This window comes from Medicago sativa, chromosome 4 (genome assembly GCF_051527215.1).
Source record: "Medicago sativa cultivar Bolivia chromosome 4, Bolivia_mono, whole genome shotgun sequence".
Classification (NCBI taxonomy): Eukaryota; Viridiplantae; Streptophyta; class Magnoliopsida; order Fabales; family Fabaceae; genus Medicago; species Medicago sativa.
Window position 1 is genome coordinate 93,178,774 of NC_140752.1, and position 13,413 is coordinate 93,192,186.

A 13,413-nucleotide genomic window follows, 5' to 3' on the forward strand; every position below is an offset into this window, starting at 1 on the left:
AAAATTAAGGCAAATGTATATAACCGGTTAACATTTCCCATATAATAAAGATGTCCATCAAACAACCATTTTTGTATTGTATACTACTACCGAATCCAAGCTAACGAATCATGTTCCATTCCATGTCCCAAACCCGATAGACACGTTTTGGCCACGACTTGGTTTACTGCTAGCGGAGTCTAGCAATAAAACCAAAAAGCAAGTAAAATGATCAGTACTTAGCAATCTTAGTTAACGTGACTCAATCACATGGATCAAGTCAATAAACCACAACTTACTACTACTAATACTATATTATAAATCTATAACTTGAATATATTACTAGCAAGTCGCACACCTTTTTTACCTTAGCAATGATATATAAATATCTTATCTATATGAATTCATTCAATGAATATAGAAAAGAATAAGTCAAGTGGGTGAGGCCTGTTCTTGATGTCCGTCCATTCTGGCTCCAGCGCGTGGAACAGTAATAAAGCACATTCACCAATGTCGATTCTCACAAGTACTAGTACAGTACTAGTAAGAAGAAAACCAACAGCACCTCCAAAACTAAAACCAAACCATTTTGTTTTGTTTTTTTAACGGAGAGACAAACACGGTTGGTTGTTAATGTTAACAGTGTTAGTTTGTGGACGTTACTTAATACTATCACTCACTGGTTGCTGATTAGTGACTAATCATACTATATATAAAAGTTGCCCAAGCTAGAATTTTCGCCCTAATTTTTCAGAAGCCCTAATGATATTAATTACTGTTTTACCCTATTCCAAACTTTAATTATGGAAAATAAAAAGAAAAATTAAAAGAAAAATAGGGCTTTTCATCTGTTTGCGCTACAAACATGGGTGTTTCCGCTAAACCCTAACTGTTTCCGCCTAATCGTATTACTCCTATTACTACTATTTGTCTCTTCTCACAATTCCTCACTCTCTCTCTCTCTGCTATTTCCAGAACCCTAATTCTCTCTCAGCCGCAGGGTTTTGAATAGCTTCCGCCGCATCCCCCAATTTCTCATTCTTCCTTTCTGTTCATTATGCCTAAATCAAGCAAGAAATCCGCTACAAAGCATGCTTTTTTCATCAATCTATTGTTAATTTAAGGTTTTGTTGTTGTTTGTTGTAATTTGCTGATTTTTTGTTTGCTTTTGATTTGTTTGTAGGTTGATGCTGCTCCTGTTGTTGTTTCTCCAGTGAAGTCTGGAAAGAAAGGTACCAATACCCCCTTTACTTTTCTGATTCGATTTTTAGCTTAAAGATGATTTTTAACTGTTTTTGATTTGAATTTTATTTGATTTGATTCATGGGTTTTAGCTTTGAAGTGTTGGTTTTGATTAAAGATGATATTTTTACTTGGTTTAATTTGAATTTTATTGTTTTTGATTCATGGGTTTTAACTTTTTAAGTGTTATTAATTTCTATAGCTCAGAGAGTCATCTATATGATTTTTTTGTTCCGAGTTTTTTAATTTATTTTTGAAACTTGGTTTTTTAAAGATATTATTTTTGCTTTGTTTTAGTTGAATTTCATTAGTTTTGATTCATGAGTTTTGAGAGTCGATTATTTTTTCTGTCCATCGAGACATTTATACGATTTACTGGTGTTTTATGTTAGGTTCTACATGTATTATTGTGTGTTAATGTTAGTATAGATGTTGATTGGTCAAACTGGTTTCTCGGAAAGATGAAGCTTGGTTCTCCCCCAATTTGGTCTGATGTTATTATGTTGTATTTTCTGATGTTGATTATATAGGCTTGAACCGAATTAACCAAAATCTAGAAGCTTGGTTCTCCTTCAATATTTTTGATGTTCTAATATTGATCATGCTGTGCAATGTTATAGAGTTGTTGATTAGTTGAACTGATTTTAAAGTGAATTTTTTTTCTCTGATTATTTTTTTATGTTCTGATGTCGGTTTTCTTATTGGGCTATTTTCACTTTGATATAGGCAAGAGGCAGGCTGAGGATGAAGTCAAGGCAGTGAGTGCAAAGAAGCAAGGGGTAGAAGAGGTTGCCGCCAAGCAAAAGGCGTTGAAGGTAGTCAAGAAGGAGGAAAGTAGTTTGGAGGAATCCTCTGAGGAATCTGAGGATGAGGTATTATATTTCACTGCATATGCTTTAACGCATTTCGAATGGTACTGATCATGTATTTGTTTGTTATTGTTATTGTTATGTTATTGATTTATGTCATGTTAATTTTACGTGGTCTCAGAAACCTGTTGCAAAAGCTCCTGCTCCTTCAAAGAAGACCCCAACTAAAAATGGGAGTGTGAAGAAAGTCCAGCCAGAGACCACTTCAGAGGAATCTGACTCTGATGACAGCTCCTCTTCCGATGAGGAAGAAGTGAAAGTGAGTGCAGCAAATTTAAAGAGACATCTTGAAGTTTATTGCATGATATTCCTTTGATTTATATCTTAAACATTAAAGAGACATCTTGAAGTTTATTGCATGATATTTCTTTGATTTATATCTTAAACACTGTGTTGGCAACCTATTGTTCTGTTTTTTAAAACGCGTCTATAATTCACTTTTTAGAAGGAAAAAAAAACGAACCACTATTTTGTTGCTCACACTTTATACGTATTACTCCTGTTTTGTTTCCAACCCAAAAATCCTTTCTCCTATTCTTGACCTATGGCTGGAAGAAACTCTCCTCTCCTATCACTGCCTAACTGGTAAACACTCAACACATGTGTAATTATTTTTTTGTTGCGGTTTATATTTTTTTGTTGCGGTTTATACAGTAAAATTTCGATATTCCTGCGGTTGATTCCATGAAAGACGACTTCAACTTCGCCGATGCCGCGCGATAATCCAATTCTCAAGGTCGGTGAAAAAAAGGAAATCGGAAAGCAAGGTTTGAAGAAGAAGCTTCTCAAAGAAGGTGAAGGTTGGGATGCTCATGATGTTGGCGATACCTATGTTCTTTCTTCGTTGATTTAATTGAATTGAATTGAATTAAACTTTTACTGATTTTTTTTTTATGTGTAGTTCATTATACTGGAACATTGCTTGATGATATGAAGTTTGATTCTAGCAGAGATAGGGGAACTACTTTCAATTTCACTGTTGGACAAGGTTAGTGCATTGGAACAACGGTGTTTTGATTTTTGTTATTTTAATTGGATCCGTTAATTTCTATGTTTGATTTAGGTTATGTTTGGATATGCAATTGTAATTTAGTTAAGCACTTATTGAAAAGTGCTTATCATATCAGGTTACTATAAGTCCTTATCACCTTCCATCTGCCTATCTATTATTATTCTTGAAGAGGTAAATTTTTAAAAGTCAGGCAACATTTTTTTGTCATCAATAACATATTGTTTGTTCTATTTCTGATCGATTTCAAACAATAAAAAGCAGGAATTGTCTATATGACGAAACTGAAAAAATTGATTCCTTTTGTAGTTATCAGCAAATGAGATAGGATCCCTATTATGAGGAAATTAAAGGTGAGTTATTATTTGAGCATGTAGAAGTGATTTCTAAGCCATTTGTGAAGAAAATAAAAGATTATTTGCTCCTTACTTTTGATATTGTGGATTGATGTAACTGAAAACTTTTGATGATTTGCAGCTAGATTTTGAGAGTCAAATGAAATTAAAAGCATGGCAGGCACAAAACATCCCACATCGTACTATTATCAGGCAAGTGGGTACTAGAGAATTCATAGGAGTTGTTGCCCTATGACAGTGTCTACATATGGTTGTTTTAATTGGCTAATAGATTTTTATAGTCTTCTTTAACTCGATGTTTGTATTGGTCTTCTGATGTTTTTTTAAAAATAGTTTGGCTCCTCAGTGTAGTTAGCTTTGGTTTGTTTTCTTTGGAATGGTTTCTTATGCTCTCTTGGTTCTTATCTCCTTTTGTTTCTTTTAGTGCTCCTGCATAAATACTGTGTTTTTTGTTCTATTTCTGATTGATTTTCAAACAACAACAAGCAGGATTTGTCTATATGATGAAACTGAAAGAATTGATTCCTTTTGTAGTTATCAGTAAATGAGATAGGATCCCTATTATGGCTCCTCAGTGTAGTTAGCTTTGGTTTGTTTTCTTTGGAATGGTTTCTTATGCTCTCTTGGTTCTTATCTCCTTTTGTTTCTTTTAGTGCTCCTGCATAACTACTGTGTTTCCTTTTGTCTCTTTATAATGTGTATATTATAATGTTATGTAGTCTCAAAACTACAAGTAGTCCTTACCAAAGTCAGTTTTGTACCTTAGTGGATTAGTTGTTGCGAGTAGCATGTCATGGAAGAAAATCAACGCATAGTAAATGGCAATTGAAGGAATTTATTTGCTGCTGTCAAGAGTATGCTTATTTTGTGAGTAAAAGTTTGGAACTATTTGTTGATTGTAATTTTTATAAGTGATCAATTAAGTTTTGGACACTTAAATGTAAAACTAATTTTATAGTGTTTTTTGGTGAAATGGATATCAATTTGTTTGAATTGCATATTGTTGACATAAGTAAACTAAGCTCATAGCTTTTTGGGAAGATATTGTGGTAGCATATTTCAGTCATTGGCCATAGCAGGTTCAGCTGGTTTTGTGTTGCTATCGTTGTAACGTAAATTCTAGAATATAACGTAGGAGTGTGAAGCAAGATTTCTCATCTTTGTTGATTTAAGCATGGTCTGTTTGTAAGGCTTGGAATTGGTTTTGCTAACAGTGGCAATAGCAGGTTTCGCCGGTAGTGTTTTAATTTTTGGATTCATGTAAATATTATAATATATGTATTGATGTGAAACAACTTTTCTCATTTGATTTAAGCATGGTTTCTTTTGATTCATGTCTGCCGCTTGCATTGATTATGTGGAGGGAGGTGGCCTTAGTGTGTCTTCTTGCATAAGAAGGTTGATTTGCTTTAGTATCTTTATGTTTTTTGGTGTCTAATGTTAGATGGAGCGGTGTGTTGAAGTTGATTTGAAAACTAATTAAAATTCATCTTTTATTAAAAGAAATGTGAACATGATGTGAGCTGAATGTAATTGTTTAGAGTTGTAACCAAAAAAAAAATTGTTTAGAGTAATTAAAAGTCATGTACTATTAAAAAGAGAAAATCTGAACATGATGTGTGCTAAATGTAATTGTTTAGTGATATGCTAAATACAGGAGGATTGATTGTTGACCACAATTTTTTTTTATGTTTACCTTGGTAACAAAATTCTTAATTGATCGATCATTTTGAAAGAAAACAAAAATCTTAAATCCATTTACAAAAAGCATAATAATGATATATCATATATATATGGAAATTTATGCTATAATAAACCCCAAGGTTATCCCACAAAGATTGTATGCATATATTATTTGACACCATATGATATACGATGATATTTAGCCGGTGTCTTACGATGAAACAAAACTACAATGTTTGAAACTTCTTGCATAGAGGCTTTGTGTAGCAATTTCAGAGCATTTTTGTTTTTGATTTGAAAACTAAATTAATTGAGTTGTTGGCATGAGTTTTTAAAACAAATGATGGTGCTGTGCCATGTTGGCCGATGCTTTTATCCTACTGCCTTGGTGTAGCGCAACGAAATGCTTGATATAACAAGAAGATAATGTGCAGTCAAGACTAAAAAAAGGTGTATACTTGATCTGAGTTTGTCATTGCTAATTTTAATGCATCACTACTTTTTATTCCTCTACCATGTTTCAATTCTTCAGAACCCCTATACCTTCTGATAGTTCTTTTATGTTTGAGTAACACACATATATATATATATATATATATATATATATATATATATATATATATATATATATATATATATTTGGTCTTCTATTCTTCCTCACTATGTCAGCTTCTATCGTAACAAATTTTGTAGCAATGGATTTAAATTGTTAACTATTTTCTTATTAATACAATGCAATTTAAGTTGTTCATGCTTTTTCTTATCATGGTATCAATCTTTTTTCAAGAGAATTTCTTTCTATCACCGTGCTTATGTTTTGTTTGCTATTGGACTCCAATAAAAAGTTGTCAAATAAGAATTAATGATTTGTAATTTAAATGAAAATTTTTAACGGGATATACTAACTAAGTCATGTCGATGAAGGTTGACTAATTTGATAAAAATTTGACATAAGGTTTATGTCAAGATGATAAGACTAATCTAATACATTTTTATCATATGATCCCTAAAATACATTTTTATCATATGACTTATTTCACGACATTTTTTTATTACAATATAATTTATTTGTGCATGTTTTAGTCGGAAAGACCCGTGCGGAGCACGGGTCGGTGATCTAGTATATATAAATGTTAGACAGTCTGACCTAACCCTAATCCCGCCCTTTTTGGCGGATCTGAATATTTTTTATGAAAAAAAAGGTTTTTCAAGGATTCGAACCGGGTACCTCTTGGCTACACTTTACAACTCTCCCCACTAAGTCACTTCCTTTTTGATTGAAATACTGTTGCTTCCAAAATTGATATACCACAGTACTAAAACATTTTTTTAAAGACGCAAACGCCCTAGCGGTTCCTTTTCTCATAACAATTTCTTTTCATTTTTAATGGTTCCTTTATTGATGGCAGTATTTATTATTATTATTATTATTATTATTATTATTATTATTATTATTATTATTATTATTATTATTATTATTATTATTATTATTATTATTATTATTATTATTATTTTTGTTGTTGTTATTATTTTCTGTCGTTTACCACATAAAAGTTCCTTTTCATATTTCTTTTTATTTCAGTTACCACATAAAAGTTCATTTTCCTTTTCATTTTTATAGTATTAACGGCCCTTGCGGTTAGGATCAGTTTCTTGGTGTATGCTTACTACGTGTTACGATATTAAAGTTGTATTTTTAAAATTGTTGATAATTTGACTGATTCCGATGATAATTTTGTCAGCCTCTTTGTTTCTCATATATTATTACTTGAAGTTATTTATTCTGACTTTTTATTTGCAAAAATCACTACACTAGATTATAACATTACTTTGATTTCTCCCTCTGACTTTTCAAAAATGTTTACTATTTTCAATTTGTTTATTTTAGTTGTTCTTTTAACATGAATGTAATCGAATATGAAGATTGAGAAAAAAGAAATTCAAGAACACAACCTGGTAATATTATTTGGTAAGAAAATAAATTTAATAATTTAAATTAATGTAATTTTTGCATTTTTTGTTGTTGTTTTTTGCAGTCGTTTCATAGGATAGTATTGAATGTACAATCAATATAATATTTATATACAAAACCCGTGCATCGCACGGGTTAGAGTCTAGTTAAAATTAAAAATAAAAACAAGTAGCAATAATCAATCTCTAATCCATTTCATTTCCCCTTAGCTGTATGGTCCCTCCAACGTTTTGTCGTTTTCTTCACCTTATTACAAAAATCACACACTAGCTACACCCATAACATAACTCATTCATGAATCATATAATCCCTTTCTCTTTCTCTCTCTCTCTCATAAAGAAAAACAACACTGCTTCTTCTGCTATAACTATTTGTTGAAATTTTTCTTCTCCTTCTCTCTAAAAAAAAGAAGAAATAATAGAATGCCGGTGTGGTGGAGTAAAAAGTCATCAAAGAACAAACAAGAGCGTAATAACATCAACAACGAAGAAGAAGATGAAGAAGAAGAACAAACACGTGGCGGTGGTGTTCTTCAATTCAATTTCATGAAATCACCGATCAACGCTATAAGAAGCAACGGTGATATTAAGAAGAAGAGCAACTGCAACAATAAGAATAAGAAGAAGCCAAACAGTTTCGATGAAGTTTTCAATCGGAATTCACCTAGGACTAGCAGGGAATTTGATGGCGGCGCCGCCACTGAAAAACAAGGAGTTCCGCTGCCGCTACCTACAAACTCCGATCAGGCTTTGGGATCCTTTTCCGTCTCTGGTTCTAGCGTCAGTTCTTCTACCTCTTTTGATGATCATCCAATTTCACCTCATTTCATTTCTAGTAATAGGTAATTTCTAATAATATTCATTCATATTCTTAATCTAACTGTTAATCGGTTTTTTTTCTTTATTGTTTCAATTATTGATTGATCTAGTATTAGGTTAATTGGAGATTTGGGGGTTTTAGTTCCTTTTCTTAATTCCATGTTAAAAGTTTTAATTATCCCTTTTAGACTTCATTTAATGACTTATTTAGGGAAATTTAAGATTTTAGTTTTATTTGATCCACAAATTTGTTAATTTTAGATTATTATTTTTGTTACAAAATTTTAGATTTTATTTATGCAGGTTATATCCATCTCATAGTTTTTAGTCAATAATCATAGTGAATTCAACGGTATATAAGATATATGCACTGATACAATTATTATATGTACACTCGTCTTTACCCAATCTTCTGCTTGACGAAACCCAATGCTATTCATTTGTGTAGAGGACAAGATGAGGTGAAGTTCAATGTGAGGTCAAGAAGTCCAGGTCCTGCGTCAAGAGGACCTACCAGCCCTACATCGCCTCTTCATCCAAATGCATCAAGAGGACCTACTAGCCCTACATCACCTCTTCATCCAGCCGCGTCAAGAGGTCCTACCAGCCCTACATCTCCTCTTCATCCAAATGCGACGAGAGGACCGACTAGCCCTACATCACCTCTTCATCCAAATGCGATGAGAGGACCTACTAGCCCGACATCACCTCTTCATCCAAGGTTGCAGGGTTTGAATCTTGATTCACCTACGGGAAAGCAAGACGACGGAAGGAATCAATGTCACCCATTGCCTCTTCCACCAGGATCTCCTACTAGTCCTTCTTCTGCTCTTTCCAACACACGGTCACCATTCGAAAACAGTAGCCCTAACCTCTCCAAGTGGAAGAAAGGAAAACTTCTTGGCCGGGGAACATTTGGGCATGTTTATCTTGGATTCAATAGGTAATAATATTGTTATTATTTTTAGTCTTCTTACGATCGGGAATTTATAATCAGTACTCTTTTGGGGCAATGTCAAGCAGCTTTTTATCATGTATTTGTATTTTTCATTCCTGGGATGTCTCAAGACAGAATTGTGGTTTCTGCTCTTGTCCTTCCAATGTATGAGGATATGATATGTTTATTTTAAGAACTAAATACGAAAATGCCACTTGCTAGCTGTTACTGCCAATAGAAAATCTGATGTTATATGGCTATCATAATTACTTCACAACCTTGTTTTCAGTCTCTCCCCAAATGTCAATATTCTGGACAAATTACTGAGATATTTGTTATTCTAATTTTACGCATCATAGTGAAAATGGACAAATGTGTGCAATAAAAGAAGTCAGGGTTGGCTGCGACGATCAAAATTCAAAAGAGTGCCTCAAACAACTTCACCAGGTAATTACAGTATTTTTATGAACATTTATATATGATGCATCAGACATATAATTGTACTATTGCAGTTTATCTTTGTACAGTTGCTTTGAACTTTAATAAGTTCAAATGTAATTTTGTTTTCCCTAAGGTATGACACATTCTCCATTTGATTGCAGGAGATAGATTTGCTTAATCAGCTTTCACACCCAAATATTGTTCAATACCTCGGGAGTGAACTGGTATGCTAGTATATTCCAAGTTTAGAATCGTTTAAGCCATGCATATACTTATTGTTGCTTTGTGCATACTAGAAGAGAAACTGAATAATGACCGTAGTCATGTGTTTATCTAATATACTTGCCATGTTTTCAGGGAGACGAGTCACTTTCTGTTTATTTGGAATATGTCTCTGGTGGTTCTATCCATAAATTACTTCAGGAATATGGCCCGTTCAAGGAGCCTGTTATTCAAAATTACACCAGGCAGATTGTCTCTGGACTTGCCTATCTACATGGGAGAAATACAGTACACAGGTAATTTGGTTATTCCTGCTCAATTTATAATGTGGCAGTTAAGCAACTTCAATTCTCATTTAATTTATCATGTTTTCATTTTGGCAGGGATATCAAAGGGGCTAACATACTAGTCGATCCTAATGGTGAAATCAAACTAGCAGACTTTGGAATGGCTAAACATGTAAGTTCGTCTGATTCTGTAAACAACAAATTGCTTCTAGCTCACTTCAAAAGTAATTGGCATTTATTGTTTCTGGCACAGAAATATAGTTTAACCACCCCCATTATGTAGAATTAGTTGAGAGTTGTTGAACAACAACACTCTCTTGCTCAAGGTTAAAAAGTTGCAATTCTATTAATTCTGAGAAGATATCTCCTTCTCTCATGGATGCACATGGCTGACATGAGAGTAAACACACTTACGACTCTCACATATGATGGATGCATTCATTGCAATTACTCGAAATCCCTCACTCTCTTCAGTGTTTTATTTTCTGTTCTATAATAGGATTTTAATGGTATGAAGAAAAAGTAATCTGGAGCACTTAAGTAAATAATTTATGTTTAGATTGATTTCTGAGTTATGGTGAATTTTCTGAGATTTTATTTTTCTGGAACAGATAACTTCTGCTGCCTCAATGCTTTCATTCAAAGGAAGTCCGTACTGGATGGCACCTGAGGTAAGTTTTTTTTTCTTCCCTTCTTGAATCATGAAATATCTTTCCAAGTAAGCATATTCTTCCCTCTTCTATCTCACCATAACTATTGTATTGTATTCAAATGTTGTCTTTCTCAGGTTGTAATGAACACAAATGGCTATAGCCTTCCGGTTGATATATGGAGCTTGGGATGCACACTTATTGAGATGGCAGCGTCAAAGCCTCCGTGGAGTCAGTATGAAGGGGTAAGATTGGATATTTCAAAGCTAACCCTTATGTGTATGATCCTGTTTGATGAGTATGATGGACCAATTTATTTTTTTATGTTGTATTGACAGGTAGCTGCCATATTTAAAATTGGGAACAGCAAAGATATGCCTATAATTCCTGAGCATCTTTCAAATGATGCGAAGAATTTCATTATGTTATGTTTACAGCGGGACCCATCAGCTCGTCCAACAGCCCAACAATTACTAGAACACCCCTTCATTAGAGATCAATCAGCAACAAAAGCTGCAACCAGAGATGTTTCCTCTTACATGTTTGACGGAAGCCGAACACCGGTAAGTGTTTTCCATTATTTTTTTTCTTTGAAAATCTGCATACTTTACTTTTTACATGCGAATTATGTTTATAAATAATCATTATAAATTATGATGAGAATCTCTCAGGACGGGAGCTTTGTAGCACGAGGTTACCCTTTTTTTAGCTGTCTTGAAATTTGGTCAACTGAAAATGTTTGGGAGTCCTTGATAACATACATAATGAGGATAAACAATTGCTTTAAGCATGATACTGAATAAGTAGATAATGTCCCAGCCTCCCAGGGACAGCTTGGTTCGGGATCAATTCCGACCAGGCCACTATCAACTCCATAAACGTATCAAGTGCTACTAAATCTTAGTAGCAGATATGTTTGTCTCTCTTTTACTCTGTAATAAATTTATATGCGTGTGTGTGTGTGTGATGTCATTTGAAAGTTGCAAAAGTTTCTGAAGTTCTGTTTCTGTTGCTAATGCTGAGCTGGATTGCACTTTCTTATTATTTGTGTCTGTTTGCAGCCTGTTTTAGAGCCTAATTCCAATCGAAGAAGTATAACTTCACTTGATGGAGACTATGCAACAAAGTCATCTATTGCAGCTCCACGAACAATAAGGAGTCCAAGGTAAAATATCCAGCTGATGTTGAATATAACTAAGGCATTAGTTTGCATTTTGATATATACTTCATTTTTATAGTATTTAGACTAACATATTTTGTAATTCCCTCGTTTAGAGATCATTCAAGAACGATCACATCTTTACCGGTATCTCCCTCTTCAAGTCCATTGCGACAATATGGACAGGAACATAGGAGTTGTTTCTATTCTCCTCCTCATCCATCTTACACAATTTTGGGACAAAATAGTTACACCTTGAATGATACACCCTCTTATCCAGTGAGATCGAATGCACCATTTACTCTTGATCCTTGGCATGAAACATCTAGATACAAAGCCCATACCCCACCTGGTGGATCTCCAAGAATGCGATTCATTTGAGTTGATTGTAAATACATCCAGGTTTTCCCAGCATGCTCTGTTGTACGTAGTTGCACTTCAATTTGTACTCTGAAGCATAAACTCCTGCCCAAAAGATTTTGGTCTATTCTTTATACATTGGAACCAGATCACATAAGAAATGAGGGGCCCTAAGCTCTCGGTGTATTGGACTGGGGAGACCTTGTTGTTTGTATCAATTTCTTGATTATTGTATAGGAAATGTACTTTGTGTTTGTAGTAACTTTTATGTTGTATATTGTTAGTCAATGACAGAAGAAGAAAAAAAAAAAATTCATACCCACTTTTTTTCATTTTATATCAGGGTTCTACTTGAGTGGATACGTGTATGGTTTGGTTTCAAGACATTATCACATGAGTGAACAAAATTGACTTGATAGAGCCATTGTACCGAATGTCCTAAATATCTGAGTAAATTGTGGTTTTATTATATGCATTATAGTTAAGGTTATTATTTTTATTTAATTGTACAGTCACTCAGTATGTAGCAGTGTATGTGGTCTGAATGCAAGTTGAAGTAGACTTTATTATTCTTTCAATAAGTTCATAAAAAATTCCTACTGTTCCTTTCAGCCGACAGAACAAACAAAAACGTTGTCCTTGTCATCCAGAAAAAGTCCCCAGACGGATCATTTGTCCTCGGTGAGCACCACTTTGCCAGGGCGCAGCCAATTCAGCTTCGGGGACAGGTTGGATGATAGAACACGTTGGTTTCCCCCTTCGTTTTACCCCTAACAGCCCAACACTCTTTTCCACCGCGACTTTGGAGGGGGAGAAGAGAAAAGAGAAAGTCTATACAAATCTTACAAATCTTAACTATTTATTTTGTTTGAAAAGGCCTAGTGAATATATTAATAAATCAAAACCAAAAGAAGTTTAATGACCTTCAAACTTTAAAGTTTAATGATTACAAAATACAAACCACGCTACAAACTCAAAAATTACAAAGGATTATGAAATAACCTATAAACACAATAAAGGGTTTGACCTTCAAACATAGTAATCAAAATCGAATAAAATAGAAGGTTAAACTCCAAACTTTCTGATGGTTAAAATCATATTATATTTTATTCGAATAAAATATAATATGATTTTAACCATCAGAAAGTTTGGAGTTTAACCTTCTATGCTAAAGAAATATGTTGTTAAGTCTTGTTATGAAAAAAAAATTCCATTACGTTCCTTCTAAATGATATAAAGCACTGAAATTCAAATGATGTTAAAAGCTAGACGAGAATTATTTGAAAAACCACCTAACCCCCTAAACTGAATAGAATGATTTAGTACATTTTCATGAAAAGCCGTTGAAATCCCTAACCAATCAACAATTAGTAACCATAATCGACCATATGACACAAATTTAAAAAATAAATGGTCCCTGTCCTCCACA

The 13,413-nt window shown here is 33.6% G+C and overlaps 1 protein-coding gene and 1 long non-coding RNA gene across 3 annotated transcripts; both read left to right on the plus strand.

The window, feature by feature from the left end:
- The first annotated feature begins 907 nt into the window (after positions 1 to 907).
- On the plus strand, positions 908 to 4,644 carry LOC146933900 (uncharacterized). 2 transcript variants are annotated; one of them, XR_015007602.1, is made up of 6 exons: positions 908 to 1,211; positions 1,948 to 2,093; positions 2,212 to 2,884; positions 2,992 to 3,273; positions 3,409 to 3,452; positions 3,577 to 4,644. It is a non-coding gene; the product is annotated as an uncharacterized LOC146933900 (long non-coding RNA). The 2 variants fall into 2 exon arrangements; XR_015007601.1 differs by having other exon boundaries at positions 2,992 to 3,452.
- A 2,744-nt stretch (positions 4,645 to 7,388) lies between these two features.
- LOC146933901 (mitogen-activated protein kinase kinase kinase 3-like) lies at positions 7,389 to 12,453 on the plus strand. Its single transcript, XM_085705717.1, has 11 exons — positions 7,389 to 7,951; positions 8,377 to 8,871; positions 9,225 to 9,312; positions 9,468 to 9,530; positions 9,664 to 9,824; positions 9,912 to 9,987; positions 10,427 to 10,486; positions 10,603 to 10,710; positions 10,804 to 11,028; positions 11,527 to 11,630; positions 11,741 to 12,453. Exons 1-11 carry the CDS (start codon positions 7,533 to 7,535, stop codon positions 12,003 to 12,005), a joined length of 2,064 nt encoding a protein of 687 aa, XP_085561843.1. The 5' UTR covers positions 7,389 to 7,532; the 3' UTR covers positions 12,006 to 12,453.
- The last annotated feature ends 960 nt before the right edge of the window (positions 12,454 to 13,413 follow it).